The sequence below is a fragment of the Cherax quadricarinatus genome, chromosome 88 (assembly GCF_038502225.1).
Source record: "Cherax quadricarinatus isolate ZL_2023a chromosome 88, ASM3850222v1, whole genome shotgun sequence".
NCBI lineage: Eukaryota > Metazoa > Arthropoda > Malacostraca > Decapoda > Parastacidae > Cherax > Cherax quadricarinatus.
Genome location: NC_091379.1, coordinates 14,547,034 through 14,564,667, shown reverse-complemented (window position 1 = coordinate 14,564,667; position 17,634 = coordinate 14,547,034). Strand labels below are relative to the sequence as shown.

At 40.6% G+C, this 17,634-nt stretch overlaps 1 protein-coding gene across 2 annotated transcripts in view; it reads left to right on the top strand.

The window, feature by feature from the left end:
- The first annotated feature begins 993 nt into the window (after positions 1-993).
- LOC128698633 (NFX1-type zinc finger-containing protein 1-like) overlaps positions 994-17,634 on the top strand; it is a 52,583-nt gene continuing 35,942 nt past the window's right edge. For both annotated transcript variants that reach the window (XM_070103997.1, XM_070103996.1), the window contains exons 1-2: positions 994-1,147; positions 4,796-5,013. In XM_070103997.1, the coding sequence (XP_069960098.1) occupies positions 4,886-5,013 (128 nt within the window). In that variant the 5' untranslated portion in view covers positions 994-1,147; positions 4,796-4,885. The remainder of the gene's footprint in view (positions 1,148-4,795; positions 5,014-17,634) is intronic.

Here is a 17,634-nt window from a genome sequence, read left to right as displayed (position 1 = left end):
CTTTGACGTTTGTGTTTCGCTCTATTTTGTGGCCAGAATTTGTTTTGTACTCTGATGAAGATTTAATTTCCTCGTGTTTACCATATCTGAGTAATTGAAATTTCTCATCGTTGGACTTCATATTGTTTTCTGCAACCCACTGAAAGATTTGGTTGATGTCCACCTGGAGCCACATACGAACCACAGCCCAATTGGTCAGGTACTGACTCTAGGTGCCTGTCCAGTGCTTTCTTGAAGACAGCCAGGGGCCTATTGGTAATCCCCTTTATGTATATTGGGAGGCAATTGAACAGTCTTGGGCCCCAGACACTTACTGTGTTGTCTCTCAGTGTACTCGTGGCACCCCTGCTTTTCATCAGTGGAATGTTGCATCTCCTGCCAAGTCTTTTGCTTTCACAGGGAGTGATTTTTGTGCGCAAGTTTGGTGCTAATCCCTCTAGGATTTTCCAAGTGTATATTATCATGTATCTCTCTTGCCTGCATTCCAGGGAATACAAATCAAGGGCCTTCAACCATTCCCAGTAATTAAGGTACCTCATCATACTTATGTGTGCTGTGAAAGTTCTTTGTATACTCTCCAGGTCAACAATTTTGCCTGCCTTGTTAATTCATGCACATATGCATTTGTATAAATATTCACAAGTATGCATCCATACATGCATAAATATGCATACATTCATATAAACATGCATACATATGGCATGTATGTACATGCTAAAATAAGCAGACATAAGGCCTGTCATTAATTATCCTTTGACAGCATTAAGATTTCTGTAAAAATGACAACAGTGAGGCCTATCACAGTTTAGTGGATTCACTATGAGTTCTCAGTTGCAAGCTTCATAAAATAATAACATACTAATGAGTAGGCAGTTTGGGTTTACAGAATTACTTCTTGTTCATTTAATTGACTATACTATGTCCATAACTAACTAAAATAACATTCTCTCTGGAAACTTTCCACTGGAATTAAAAGTTTCTGAATAAAATATATTTCTGATACAATACTGTCATTTCCTTTAACCTCTTTGACAGATGCAAGGCTGACTGCAGCAGTGATTGTCCACCATGCCAGAATCAGTGTCCACTGCGTTGTGTACACAGTCGCTGTACCAGTAAGTGTGGAGAACCCTGCAGACCTTGTCAGGTTAGTTTCCATTAACAAAGTATTCTGGATGGTTACTGATATATATATTAATAAAAAATATGAGTAAATGATCAAAACATAGAAGTACAGTGGTCCCTCATTTTTCGTAGTTAATCCGTTCCTGGAGTTGCTACTATTATCGAAATCTACGATTTGCGAATCAATTTTCCCCATAAGAAATAATGTAAATACAATTAATCTGTTCCTGACACCCAGAAGTATTAAAACAAAAAAATTTTTACATGAAATATAGATGTAGTACATAAACAGTACAATGGGAAATGATGAATGAAACATTAACAGCATAACACTTACCTTTATTGGAGATTCTTCTTAGTGTATGGGAGACTGGAGGAGGAGAGAGATTGGATTGTTTACAGTTTGGAAGGGGAATCCCCTTCCAGCAACACCTCAGGTACCAATTGCTTTTCTAGGGTTGCTTCTCTTCTCTGTTTCTTAATGCCACTAGTACCACCTTGAGAGTCACTGGAGTCCTGTCTCGCAAAATAACTGTGGAGAGAGCTCTGTTTCTGGCATCTCTTTAACACTTTCCTAAAATGGCCCAAGACTTTGTCACTGTACATGTTGCCAACATGGCTTGCAACAACCTTGTCAGAGTGATGTTTCTCCATAAAGCTTTCCATCTTACCCCACATAGCAAAAATCTCTTTAATTTCAGAAGAAGGCACCTTCTTCCATTTCTCTTCCTCCTTCTCTGCAGCAAGATTCTGAGCTGTGATCTGTTGCTGTTCCTGCTGAAGGTCTTGCAGCAGGAACAGCAACAGTGTCCTTGATTTCCTTTTTCTTGGCCAATATGGAACATATGGTTGTGTAGGGTTTCTTATACATCCTGGCCATTTCGGCCGCACTTGTGCCACTTTCATATTGTTCAATGATGTTTTTCTTAAATTCAATCGTATTTCTCACCTTCTTGGTGAGAAATACGAAATTCAATGTTTGTCAAAGGACCTAAAATCTGGAACAACCTACCTGAGAACTCTAGAACTGCAGACACATTCATCACCTTCAAAACTACCATTTGAAAACATCTTATCTCCCTGATACACCCCGTCAACTAACTACACGAATACCACCTGGTGGTTCACACTTACACTCACTCACCCACTTGACCATAAACACAGAAATATCAATCTTAATCTTAAAATAATGAATCCTAACTAGTCATAAGTTGGCCTGTGGTACTCCAATACTGAAACTATGTACTGTGCAAAAACAAAAGCATTTATATTGCTAAACTCACAAACTAGTATTTAGTCACTTAGCCATAATACCAACTTACCTCATAATTTGTAATATCTTAAACTTGAGAATTAATCTAAGTCTGCCCGAAATGCCTAGCCATGCTAGGTGTTCTAGTGGTACACTCTGTAATTAGTATTTTAAACATGTAAACCACACAATATCCAAATTCTGTAAACTCAGCATTGTAATCCTTATAGAGAATAAACTTCATTTGATTTGATTTAATTTGATATCAAAAACTTTCCTTAGATCAACAAAAAGTCCTAATGGATATTCCTGATTTTCCAATGCTGTGTAAAGCAGATCTAACATTTTTACAATTGCATCGTTTGTACTTGTATTTTTTCTGAAGCCAAATTGACAGGGGTTGAGTATGCTTTGTGCTGTTATAAATGAATATAATCTCTTGTGTTCAAGTTTCTTGAGGATTTTGGACAGCAACGGTAGAGTTTAATATTGGCCTATATTTGTTTACATCTGTGGGGTTGCCACCCTTGTGTACTGGTGTAACCCTTGCTGTCTTGAGTAGTGTTGAGAAAGTGCTAGTTTCTAGTGACTTGTTAAAAAGTAATGAAATAGCATGCAAAAGGACATGAGCTGCTCATTTGAAATTAGGATGTCTGTTCTTTTCACTATTTTAAATGGTAGTAGATTGTAATACAGTACATCTTCATGTAAATTGTTCCATTGTAATACCAAATTTTATTGTTTTAAACATTACTAAACTGTAATACATCACACTGTAAAATGTTTTAAATTGTTAACTAATTCAGTAGTGTAAAAAGTCTCTACTAGACTTATCAAAACCATGTAGCATCCCCTGATATAATATTAATGTACTCACTCTTACTCATCTAATGACCATATGAACTATGTATTATTGCCTTACTATTCTTAAGTTAATCTTTAAGTTTGCCCGAAATGCTCAGCATATAGAGGGGTTTTTGGCATGTACAACCAGCTATTATATTCCTCTGTACAACCATGTAATTTATCAAAATAAAAAATCTAATCTAATAATGGTGGGACTTGAGACAGATTCCCTTATTTATTTTTAAGTGACTTGATAATTGTTGTGACTTCAGTGGACTCAGTAGGTGCAAGATAGAAGGAGTCTGGAAAATTCCCATCTAAGTAATCACTTGCTCGGGCATTGATACTTGGGATTTTACTGGCGAGATTTGATGCTATGATTGAGAAGTCGTTTATCTTGTTAACTGTATCAATAGGCTGTAGTGGTGTTTCCTTCTGTTTAGTTAGGACAATATCCCTAGATTTTTTCAGTTTGTGGGTTCCCAGAATCTGAGAGAGTGTTTTCCAGGTCTTTTTTATATCTCCTCTTGTTTCAGTGAATCTGCTGGAGTAGTACAGTTGTTTGGCTTTTTTTATTAGTTTGGTGAGAACTGATAAATAGTGTTTAATTATGCCTGCATATAAACATGCTATGTTTAGATGCTATGGAGGTGTGGTAGCCGGGCGGAGGGAAAACTTTACGTTTTTCTCTGGTTCAGCACCAGAGAAAACATGTATGAATCTGCATTTGGCCCAGCCACTCCCCTTAACATTCTGCTTTTGTTTACAATTCTCAGCATAAATTATTCATTACTTCTCCTTTCATTTATGATGGTATTTAAAGGTAGTTGTTAGAAATTATTAAATTCAGTGAACAAGGTATGTCGATGATAATACGTAATATGGTTCTGGGCCACAGTGTAGGTAACCAGTAGGTGTAGCCCAGGCAGGCTACACCTACCGGCTACCTACTCCTGACTTCCTACAAATTAATACTACTCACCTCTCATCCAACATTAAGACTACACATATTTTAAGGTAAATAATGAGTGTATTGTATGTGTGTTTTATCTCTCTGGGCTGCTTTAAATATTGAATATTAAGTTTGCGATGGGGAGCCAGGACTACCTACACCTGACTTTCTACAAATAAGAACTACTCACCTCTTGCCCTACATTAATAAGACTACAAATGTTTTAAGATAAGTAATAATGCCTAGGCATAATAGAGGCTCTCTTTGCACTGCAGCCCATTATTGTAAATACATAACCTCAATGTACTACTTGCAAAGAAATAAATAAATTTGAATTACTGTATATATATTTTACTTTTTATTGTGTTTGTTAATGCCTAGTTCTATTACTAACTTAATATAAGTTAGGGTAAACTTGTTGTCTGGCATTTATATGCATTTGTAAGTGGAAAAAATGGCTTTCTGCTTTCCGGCAATAGCCTGGAACCTAACCTGCCATATAATTGGGGCCCTACTGTATATATTGATTTTGGGGATGTTATTATGTAACTCAACATCATATGTATTTTTTGATGTCAATATGCAATATTTTGTTATCGATTTTTTTTTTCTACTTTCAGGAGAAGTGCGTGAAGAAGTGCAAACATCAGAGGTGTGTCACTCTTTGTGGTGAGAAGTGTTCAGTTAGTCCATGTGAAGAAGCTTGTTTTATGAAGTTACCATGTGGTCATCCATGTGTTGGGTTCTGTGGTGATCCTTGCCCACCACTGTGTCGTACCTGTGACCGTGAAGAACTTACTGAGATATTATTTGGTTCTGAAGATGAGGATGATGCAAGGTAAGAGAGAAATATCATATAAAAGTTATAATATTAAACCATATTAGTCACTGTGAGTAACTGTTCACGAATAACAACCACCAATGCTTTCCACTACATCTAGTTTTCATCCTTTAAAGGCATATAGTCAATAAATCCAGGTAAAACATAGGCTTGGCTGAAATTGAATAGTGAATAGATTATACCTACTCTAGTCCACATATAGTGGAGTGTACCACCTGTCTCATTGCTGTGTAATTAAAAGTGTCATTTTACGTCTTGTTCACCATTATTTTGTTTGTTACATGTATATTATAGATAAATCCTCTTGCTATTTTCCATGTACTAGATTATTGTGTAATTTACAACCTTGTACTCCTCATACTAGCTTCCTGTAATTTGCAACCTTGTACTCTGCACACTAGCTTTCTGTAATTTACAACCTTGCACTCCTCACACTAGCTTTCTGTAATTTGCAACCTTGTACTCCTCATACTAGCTTTCTGTAATTTACAACCTTGCACTCCTCACACTAGCTTTCTGTAATTTGCAACCTTGTACTCTGCACACTAGATTTCTGTAATTTACAACCTTGCACTCCTCATACTAGCTTTCTGTAATTTACAACCTTGCACTCCTCACACTAGCTTTCTGTAATTTGCAACCTTGTACTCTGCACACTAGATTTCTGTAATTTACAACCTTGCACTCCTCACACTAGCTTTCTGTAATTTACAACCTTGAACTCCTCATACTAGCTTTCTGTAATTTACAACCTTGCACTCCTCATACTAGCTTTCTGTAATTTACAACCTTGCACTCCTCATACTAGCTTTCTGTAATTTACAACCTTGCACTCCTCATACTAGCTTTCTGTAATTTACAACCTTGCACTCCTCATACTAGCTTTCTGTAATTTACAACCTTGCACTCCTCACACTAGCTTCCTGTAATTTACAACCTTGCACTCCTCACACTAGCTTCCTGTAATTTACAACCTTGCACTCCTCATTCTAGCTTTCTGTAATTTGCAACCTTGACTCCTTGTATTAGCTCAACTTTTTCGTTCATCTTGCTCCTGGGGGATTTCAACTTAAGGCACCTAAAATGGAGGAATATAGCAAATAATATTGTTGCAGAAATAACACCAGGAGGCAGCTCTGATGAAAACTCACACTCACACGAGCTTTTAAATCTCTGCACAAAATTCAATTTAAACCAGCAAATAATAGAGCCTACTAGACTGGAGAATACACTAGACCTCATATTCACTAACAATGATGATCTGATAAGAAATGTCACCATATCAAAAACAATATACTCAGATCACAACATAATTGAGGTTCAGACATGTATGCGTGGAGCCCCAGACCGACAAAATGAGACTAGTCACGAGGGAGCATTCACCAAATTCAACTTCAATAACAAAAACATAAAGTGGGACCAAGTAAACCAAGTCCTAACCGATATAAGCTGGGAAGATATACTAAGCAACACAGACCCAAACTTATGCCTAGAACAGATTAACTCGGTGGCACTCGATGTATGCACAAGGCTTATTCCTCTAAGAAAAAGGAGGAGTAGATGTAAAATAGAAAGAGACAGGCGCTCCCTTTACAGGCGACGGAAAAGAATAACAGAGCGGCTAAAAGAGGTCAATATATCTGAAATGCGCAGGGAGACACTGGTCAGAGAAATAGCAAGCATCGAACTTAAGCTAAAAGAATCCTTTAGGAGTCAGGAATCGCGGGAAGAACTAAAAGCCATAAATGAAATCGAAAGAAACCCAAAGTATTTCTTCTCCTATGCCAAATCAAAATCGAGAACAACGTCCAGTATTGGGCCCCTACTTAAACAAGATGGGTCCTACACAGATGACAGCAAGGAAATGAGTGAGCTACTCAAGTCCCAATATGACTCAGTTTTTAGCAAGCCGCTAACCAGACTGAGAGTCGAAGATCAAAATGAATTTTTTATGAGAGAGCCACAAAATTTGATTAACACAAGCCTATCCGATGTTATCCTGACGCCAAATGACTTCGAACAGGCGATAAATGACATGCCCATGCACTCTGCCCCAGGGCCAGACTCATGGAACTCTGTGTTCATCAAGAACTGCAAGAAGCCCCTATCACGAGCCTTTTCCATCCTATGGAGAGGGAGCATGGACACGGGGGTCGTCCCACAGTTACTAAAAACAACAGACATAGCCCCACTCCACAAAGGGGGCAGTAAAGCAACAGCAAAGAACTACAGACCAATAGCACTAACATCCCATATCATAAAAATCTTTGAAAGGGTCCTAAGAAGCAAGATCACCACGCATCTAGAAACCCATCAGTTACACAACCCAGGGCAACATGGGTTTAGAACAGGTCGCTCCTGTCTGTCTCAACTATTGGACCACTACGACAAGGTCCTAAATGCACTAGAAGACAAAAAGAATGCAGATGTAATATATACAGACTTTGCAAAAGCCTTCGACAAGTGTGACCATGGCGTAATAGCGCACAAAATGCGTGCTAAAGGAATAACAGGAAAAGTCGGTCGATGGATCTATAATTTCCTCACTAACAGAACACAGAGAGTAGTCGTCAACAGAGTAAAGTCCGAGGCAGCTACGGTGAAAAGCTCTGTTCCACAAGGCACAGTACTCGCTCCCATCTTGTTCCTCATCCTTATATCCGACATAGACAAGGATGTCAGCCACAGCACCGTGTCTTCCTTTGCAGATGACACCCGAATCTGCATGACAGTGTCTTCCATTGCAGACACTGCAAAGCTCCAGGCAGACATCAACCAAATCTTTCAGTGGGCTGCAGAAAACAATATGAAGTTCAACGATGAGAAATTTCAATTACTCAGATATGGTAAACATGAGGAAATTAAATCGTCATCAGAGTACAAAACAAATTCTGGCCACAAAATAGAGCGAAACACCAACGTCAAAGACCTGGGAGTGATCATGTCGGAGGATCTCACCTTCAAGGACCATAACATTGTATCAATCGCATCTGCTAGAAAAATGACAGGATGGATAATGAGAACCTTCAAAACTAGGGAGGCCAAGCCCATGATGACACTCTTCAGGTCACTTGTTCTATCTAGGCTGGAATATTGCTGCACACTAACAGCACCTTTCAAGGCAGGTGAAATTGCCGACCTAGAAAATGTACAGAGAACTTTCACGGCACGCATAACGGAGATAAAACACCTCAATTATTGGGAGCGCTTGAGGTTCCTAAACCTGTATTCCCTGGAACGCAGGAGGGAGAGATACATGATTATATACACCTGGAAAATCCTAGAGGGACTAGTACCGAACTTGCACACGAAAATCACTCATTACGAAAGCAAAAGACTTGGCAGACGATGCACCATCCCCCCAATGAAAAGCAGGGGTGTCACTAGCACGTTAAGAGACCATACAATAAGTGTCAGGGGCCCGAGACTGTTCAACTGCCTCCCAGCACACATAAGGGGGATTACCAACAGACCCCTGGCAGTCTTCAAGCTGGCACTGGACAAGCACCTAAAGTCAGTTCCGGATCAGCCGGGCTGTAGCTCGTATGTTGGTTTGCGTGCAGCCAGCAGCAACAGCCTGGTTGATCAGGCTGTGATCCACCAGGAGGCCTGGTCTCAGACCGGGCCGCGGGGGCGTTGACCCCCGGAACTCTCTCCAGGTAACTCCAGGTAACTCTCTACCTTTTTTTTTTTTTGTAATAAGTTACATCATCCTTTCCCTTTTTCTTCTTCTTTCAACAAACCAGCCATATCCCACCAAGGCAGGGTGACCCAAAAAGAAAAACAAAAGATTCTCTTTTTAACTTTAGTAATATATACAGGAGAAGGGGTTACTGGCACCTTGCTCCCGGCATTTTAGTCGCCTCTTACGGCACACATGGGTTACAGAGGAAATTCTGTTCCACTTCCCTATGAAGATAAGAGGAAATAAACAAGAACAAGTACCAGTAAGAATATAGAAGAAAACCCAGAGAGGTGTGTATATATATATATGCTTGTACCTGCATGTGTAGTGTGACCTAAGTGTAAGTAGAAGTAGCAAGATGTACCTGAAACCTTGCATTGTTCATGAGATAGAAAAAAGACACCAGCAATCCTACCATCATGCAAAACAATTACAGGCTTCCATTTTATACTCACTTGGCAGGATGGTAGTACATCTCTGGGTGGTTGTCATCTACTAACCTATGACCTAGGTTTTTCTTTTTTATATCCTATATATTAGTTCTATGTGTTGCATCTTACCTTGTATTAACCAGCTCTGTTTTTATTTAATTAACTTCAATTTTTTATACTCTTTGTTTAAATTACATTGTCATGGACTACAAGTCTGTACATTGTGCCTGTTCATCTGTCCCTGGAGAATAACTGTAGGGTGTTTGGGGGATCAACACCCCTTCAGTTTGATTCATGACCAGGCCTTGCAGTGGATCAGGGCCTGATCAACCAGCTGTTACAACTTGAGACTCTCTGACCGCGGGTTCAATCCCGCCTGTGGTATGGTCTGTTACAGCTGGCTGCATGCAATTCAGTGTGCAAACCACAACCCAGCTGGTCATGTACTGACTTTTGGTGTCTGTCCAGCTCCCCCTAATTTAAGACAGCTGGGGGTTATGTATGCTTGGAGGCAACTGAACAGTCTTGAACCTCTGACCCTTATTATATCTCTTGGCATATGTACTTGAGACACCCCTGCTTTTCATTGGGGTGATGTTGCACCACCTACTGAATCTTTTGCTTTCATAGGGAGTGATATGTGTGTGCAAATTAGGGACTAGACCCTCTAGGATTTTCCATGTGCAAATTATGACGTATCTTTCTCACCTGCATTTCATTCAGGCTACTTCAACCGTTCCTGGTAATTAAGGTAATACTTCCAGTTAAAGTTCTCTGTACATTCTTCAGATCTGCAATTTTGTCTGCCTTGAAACCAGCCGCTAAGGATCATAATTGGCTTGGCATGCTTTGTTTTGAAGGTTTTCATTATCCATCCTATCATTTTCCAGGCAGATATGATAATGACTGTTGTGATTTTTGAAGTGAAATTCTCTGATATTATCACACCCAAATCATTCACATTAGTTTTTTTGCTCTAATGTGTGATTAGAATTTGATTTTTACTCTGATCCAGTTCATATTTCCTAACATTTTCCATAACAGAGTAATTGAAATTTGTCCTCAGTGAACTTAATGTTGCTTTCTGAGGCCCATTTGAAGACTTGATTTATATCTGCTTGAAGATTTGCAGTGTATACTACAGTCTATACTACACAGCAAGTCAAACAAAAACTGTTCTCAGCAACACCAGGAATATATCAATATTCACCTACATTATTAAGTCCCTGAGTAAGCACTATGATGATGTCCTTGCACTCTTAGGTTCTTTACATCCAAACATCTCAATTATGCTTGCTGAAACCTGGCTTGAACATGTTACATCTGACATCTTTACTCTACCTTGGTACACAGCGACTCACAACCACAGGCCTGATCATATGAGGGGAGAGATTGCCATCTACTATTCCAACAAATTATGTAATGTGTAGTGGCTCTACATGTATCAGTGATGAAAACTGTGAATAAAGCAGGGCCTCATTTATATGGCAGGTTAGGTTCCATGCTACTGCCAGAAAGCAGACATCGCCGGAAAGCAGAATGCCATTTTTTCCATTTATAAATACATATAAATACCAGATAAGTTTACACTAACATTTATTAAGTTAGCAACAGAAATAGGCACGAAAAACAATAAAAAGTAAAATACACACACAGTACACTCATTACTTACCTTAAAATATTTGTAGTCCTAACGTAGGGTGAGAGGTGAGTTTTATTTGTAAGAAGTCAGGTTTGGGTGGTATGATAGCCAGCCAGGTCAGCCCACCCCACCCCCACCCACACGTAATATGCTACAACATTTAATAAAAACACCCCAGAGTGATAACATACATATACAGTACATTCATTAATTACCTTAAAATATTTGTAGTCCTAACATACCTGGAGTTTACCTGGAGAGAGTTTCGGGGGTCAACGCCCCCGCGGCCCGGTCTGTGACCAGGCCTCCTGGTGGATCAGCCCCTGATCAACCAGGCTGTTGCTGCTGGCTGCACGCAAACCAACGTACGAGCCACAGCCCGGCTGATCAGGAACTGACTTTAGGTACTTGTCCAGTGCCAGCTTGAAGACTGCCAGGGGTCTGTTGGTAATCCCCCTTATGTGTGCTGGGAAGCAGTTTAACAGTCTCGGGCCCCTGACACTTATTGTATGGTCTCTTAACGTGCTAGTGACACCCCTGCTTTTCATTGGGGGGATGGTGCATCGTCTGCCAAGTCTTTTGCTTTCGTAGTGAGTGATTTTCTTGTGCAAGTTTGGTACTAGTCCCTCTAGGATTTTCCAGGTGTATATAATCATGTATCTCTCCCTCCTGCGTTCCAGGGAATACAGGTTTAGAAACCTCAAGCGCTCCCAGTAATTGAGGTGTTTTATCTCCCTTATGCGCGCCGTGAAAGTTCTCTGTACATTTTCTAGGTCGGCAATTTCACCTGCCTTGAAAGGTGCTGTTAGAGTGCAGCAATATTCCAGCCTAGATAGAACAAGTGACCTGAAGAGTGTCATCATGGGCTTGGCCTCCCTAGTTTTGAAGGTTCTCATTATCCATCCTGTCATTTTTCTAGCAGATGCGATTGATACAATGTTATGGTCCTTGAAGGTGAGATCCTCCGACATGATCACTCCCAGGTCTTTGACGTTGGTGTTTCGCTCTATTTTGTGGCCAGAATTTGTTTTGTACTCTGATGAAGATTTAATTTCCTCATGTTTACCATAGGGCGAGAGGTGAGTTTTATTTGGGAGGTATGATAGCCAGCCAGATCAGCCCACCCCACCCCACCCACACGTAATATGCTACGACATTTAATTAAAGCGCCCCGAGTGATGACATACATATACAGTATAGTGGACCCTCAACTAACAGCGGCATCGTCTAACACCAAAATCGACTAACGGCTCTCTTTGGCATCAAAATATTGGCTCTACCAGCTCTGAAAAACTTGTCTAAAGGCTTTTGTCCTGAGTGGGTCCAGCCTCTCCAAGACTCCATGTATAGCCAGTATGCCATTGTTTACAAGCCACTGTGGTCGATTCCATGCGTACATTTAGATTTAGATTTTGCCACCGAAGTGGCTAGTTTATTGTGCACCCTATATATAATCTTCCTGGCTTGCTAGTGTACTCGCATATAATCTAGTGATACCGGTGAATAGCAGAATACAGTGTTGTAGTAGCAACTAACCAGTATTATAATGGTACTTAGTGGAGTGGAGTGACTTTCATTAGTTTCTTTTCTTGAAATACGAGACGTTACTGTGAATTTCATATAACCTGTAGTTACCAGCGGTCGCGATATACACAACAAGAAGCAATTATTACTACAGAAAAAGCGTCCTTCCTCCAAAATTTGCACCAGTCAACTATAGTGATAATATAGCATTTATTGCGGTGGAGACGGAAAAAAAAAAAAAATAGAAAAGCCAGATACAGCGATTGATAAACAAGGAGGTGACCGTTCGTCATTGTAGGAGCTGCCAGATATCACCGGCTCTTCAACACGCAAGTTATACTTTTGTATCAGTCAAATCACATATTACTCGGGTAGATAATTTCCAGTAGATCCTTCATGTGTTAGCTGAAATCACCGACCAGTATGTTTTAAATAAGTGACCCACTGATCAGAGCAGATCGACTGGCCTGGACCCTTGACTGGTCCGAACCCGGGACTGGTTTCAAACAGTTTCGTTGGACAATAAAGCAGACTGTAAACGGATGGGGTTGTAGGCGCCCTTATAAACACAAACATTAAAAATCAGGAACGTGACGGTAAGCTGTCCAATATACAAAAAGAGTTAGAAACAGAAATACAAATAGCTAGAGCTTCATTTAAGGTTATTAATATAATATTCAAGAGGTTGCTAGTAGAATTGCAGTAAATCAACCATTCAAATCATTATGAAGCTGTGTGTAGTCTGTGGTCAGTCAAACAAACGGGCTTCCACATGGATAAATTGTCATTTTTGTGGAAATTGGTGTCACGCTCCTTGTGCTGATATCCCAGAACTAGCTACAAGCAGTATTAAAACAGAGAAGTGTTTCTGGGTATGCCCAAATGAGGAAAATCTGTGGACTAAAATCACAAGGGTATTAAAAGAGGACAACATCAAAGCTGCTTTCATAGAAAACCTGGAAGCTTTCTACAACAGATGGGAACATAAAAAGTCTGGGCTGAATGGTACTGCCCTTGATACTGGCCATGTAGTCACAAACTGTAAGGCTGGAGGTGATGTCCTGCGAGACAGTAATAGTAAAGCTGGAGGTGCTGTCCTGGGAGACAGTAATGGTGAAGCTGGAGGTGCTGTCCTGGGAGACAGAAATGGTGAAGCTGGAGATACTGTCCTGGGAGACAGTAATGGTGAAGCTGGAGATTTTGTCCAGGTAGTCGGGAATTATACGCAGGAAGGAATACATATAAATGACCTCATAGGGGACAGGAGCCATAGTAGGGAAACAAGTGTAGTCAAAGATAAGATAAAACCAATATTGCAAACTAGAAATACCGCAGGAAATAGCAAACAAGAGGACTCCAATAGCAATAGTGAGGATAAATTACCAAAAACAACTGGTGGGAGCTCCATTGTTGGTGCTAGGGAGGATAGAAGTAAGACAGGGAAACATGCACCAACAGGGAATACAGTCACAGAAACCCAAGGCAAGCGGAAACCGAGCCTGTGCACATACTATGCACTTGGTATCTGCTGGCATGGGAAATCTGGAAAAACAGATGGGACGTGCAACTATGACCACCCTAGAAAATGCCATGCCCATATGACAACAGGAAAATGCAAACTCCCTTCCTGTAAGCTTTTTCACCCTGAAATGTGTACCTCTTCAGTACAGGAAAGACTGTGCTATAACTTAAATTGCCAGGCATACCATCTAAAGGGGACAAAAAGATACAAAACATCCAGGCCATGGGAAAACCTGGGTAGCCACAGCCACTCAAGAGGGAGAGGTTTTTTAGTGCCAGGAAGGAAAAAAAACTGGCAGGAAATGGCAGAAATCGTACACCAAATCCAGTCATTCCTGGAGTGGAACCACAGTCGATGGCCTCCACTCCAAACCAACAGATACAGATACTAATGCCGGAAAAAAAATCCCCCCCCAGTACCAACAATACCACCAGTCCGATAACATTCTTCTTTGCAAATATACAGGGTCTAAAGCCAGCAACAAACAACAAAATACCTTTCATCCGTGGACTGCTTGCAGAGGCAAAGGCAATGTTCGCGGCTTTCACTGAGACCCACATAAAGGATCACCTGGACAATGAAATATGGATCCCAGGTTACAACCTATACAGATGTGACAGAGTGAACAGGCAAAAGGGGGGGGTTGGCCTGTACATTGCAGAGTCACTTGTTTGCACAGAACTGCTTAATGCCTCAAATGACGTAGTGGAAGTTTTAGCAGTAAAGGTCGAGAACCAAAACCTAGTCATTGTGGTAGTCTACAAGCCTCCGGATGCAACATCCCAGCAATTCCAGGAACAGCTGTTAAAAATTGACCACTGTCTGGAAAATCTTCCAGCTCCTGCACCCAACATCTTGCTCCTGGGGGATTTCAACTTAAGGCACCTAAAATGGAGGAATATAGCAAATAATATTGTTGCAGTAATAACACCAGGAGGCAGCTCTGATGAAAACTCACACTCACACGAGCTTTTAAATCTCTGCACAAAATTCAATTTAAACCAGCAAATAAGAGAGCCTACTAGACTGGAGAATACACTAGACCTCATATTCACTAACAATGATGATCTGATAAGAAATGTCACCATATCAAAAACAATATACTCAGATCACAACATAATTGAGGTTCAGACATGTATGCGAGGAGCCCCAGACCGACAAAATGAGACTAGTCACGAGGGAGCATTCACCAAATTCAACTTCAATAACAAAAACATAAAGTGGGACCAAGTAAACCAAGTCCTAACCGATATAAGCTGGGAAGATATACTAAGCAACACAGACCCAAACTTATGCCTAGAACAGATTAACTCGGTGGCACTCGATGTATGCACAAGGCTTATTCCTCTAAGAAAAAGGAGGAGTAGATGTAAAATAGAAAGAGACAGGCGCTCCCTTTACAGGCGACGGAAAAGAATAACAGAGCGGCTAAAAGAGGTCAATATATCTGAAATGCGCAGGGAGACACTGGTCAGAGAAATAGCAAGCATCGAACTTAAGCTAAAAGAATCCTTTAGGAGTCAGGAATCGCGGGAAGAACTAAAAGCTATAAATGAAATCGAAAGAAACCCAAAGTATTTCTTCTCCTATGCCAAATCAAAATCGAGAACAACGCCCAGTATTGGGCCCCTACTTAAACAAGATGGGTCCTACACAGATGACAGCAAGGAAATGAGTGAGCTACTCAAGTCCCAATATGACTCAGTTTTTAGCAAGCCGCTAACCAGACTGAGAGTCGAAGATCAAAATGAATTTTTTATGAGAGAGCCACAAAATTTGATTAACACAAGCCTATCCGATGTTATCCTGACGCCAAATGACTTCGAACAGGCGATAAATGACATGCCCATGCACTCTGCCCCAGGGCCAGACTCATGGAACTCTGTGTTCATCAAGAACTGCAAGAAGCCCCTATCACGAGCCTTTTCCATCCTATGGAGAGGGAGCATGGACACGGGGGTCGTCCCTCAGTTACTAAAAACAACAGACATAGCCCCACTCCACAAAGGGGGCAGTAAAGCAACAGCAAAGAACTACAGACCAATAGCACTAACATCCCATATCATAAAAATCTTTGAAAGGGTCCTAAGAAGCAAGATCACCACCCATCTAGAAACCCATCAGTTACACAACCCAGGGCAACATGGGTTTAGAACAGGTCGCTCCTGTCTGTCTCAACTACTGGATCACTACGACAAGGTCCTAAATGCACTAGAAGACAAAAAGAATGCAGATGTAATATATACAGACTTTGCAAAAGCCTTCGACAAGTGTGACCATGGCGTAATAGCGCACAAAATGCGCGCTAAAGGAATAACAGGAAAAGTCGGTCGATGGATCTATAATTTCCTCACTAACAGAACACAGAGAGTAGTCGTCAACAGAGTAAAGTCCGAGGCAGCTACGGTGAAAAGCTCTGTTCCACAAGGCACAGTACTAGCTCCCATCTTGTTCCTCATCCTCATATCCGACATAGACAAGGATGTCAGCCACAGCACCGTGTCTTCCTTTGCAGATGACACCCGAATCTGCATGACAGTGTCTTCCATTGCAGACACTGCAAGGCTCCAGGCGGACATCAACCAAATCTTTCAGTGGGCTGCAGAAAACAATATGAAGTTCAACGATGAGAAATTTCAATTACTCAGATATGGTAAACATGAGGAAATTAAATCTTCATCAGAGTACAAAACAAATTCTGGCCACAAAATAGAGCGAAACACCAATGTCAAAGACCTGGGAGTGATTATGTCGGAGGATCTCACCTTCAAGGACCATAACATTGTATCAATCGCATCTGCTAGAAAAATGACATTTTTTTAGTGCTTGTAACTGCTAAATAAGCCACCATGGGACCAAAGAAAGTTTCTAGTGCCAGCCCTGTGATAAAGAAGGAAAGAAACACAATAAAATTCAAGAAAAAACTCAATAGCAAAGTACCAAAGTGGAGGAGGAAGTGAGAGGGGACAATGTGCTTTCTGCAGTGATTCAGCGATTCTACGATATGTACGATACTAAAGCAGCTACACTTTATCGCTGGCTGGCACTATAGCCAGCCAGCGATAAAGTGTAGAATTAAGTGTAGCAAGTAAGTGAAGCGAGTAAGCGATAGAAAAAACAACACAAAAGTGCTTGGGGATCAACTGCAGCAACACACCTAAAGCCAATAATAACCCAACAAAAAGCCGCAGTAAGAATAATCACTATATCCCATCCCTGGCAACACCCCCCCCCCCCCCCACTCTTCATAGATGTAAACTTACTCCCTGTTCAGTACATCCACACTTACTACTGTGCAATCTACATCTACAGGACCTTAAATTCCAATATTAACCTTGACCTAAAAAGCTTTCTTGATAGTTGTGACAGGATCCACAGGCATAACACCAGATACAAACATCTCTATGACATTTCCTATGTCCGACTAAACCTTTACAAAAATTCAATGTTTGTCAAAGGCCCTAAAATCTGGAACACCCTACCTGAAAACTCTAGAGCTGCAGATACATTCATCACCTTCAAAACTACCATTAGAAAACATCTTATCTCCCTGATACACCCCATTAACTAATTACACGAATACCACCTGGTGGTTCACACTTACACTCACTCACCCATTTGACCATAAACAGAAATATCAATCTCAATCTTAAAATAATGAATCCTAACTAGTCATAAGTTGGCCTGTGGTACTCCAATACTGAAACTATGTATTGTGCAAAAACAAAAGCATTCACATTGCTAAACTCACAAAATAGTATTTAGTCACTTAGCCATAATACCAACTTACCTCATAATTTGTAATGTTTTAAAT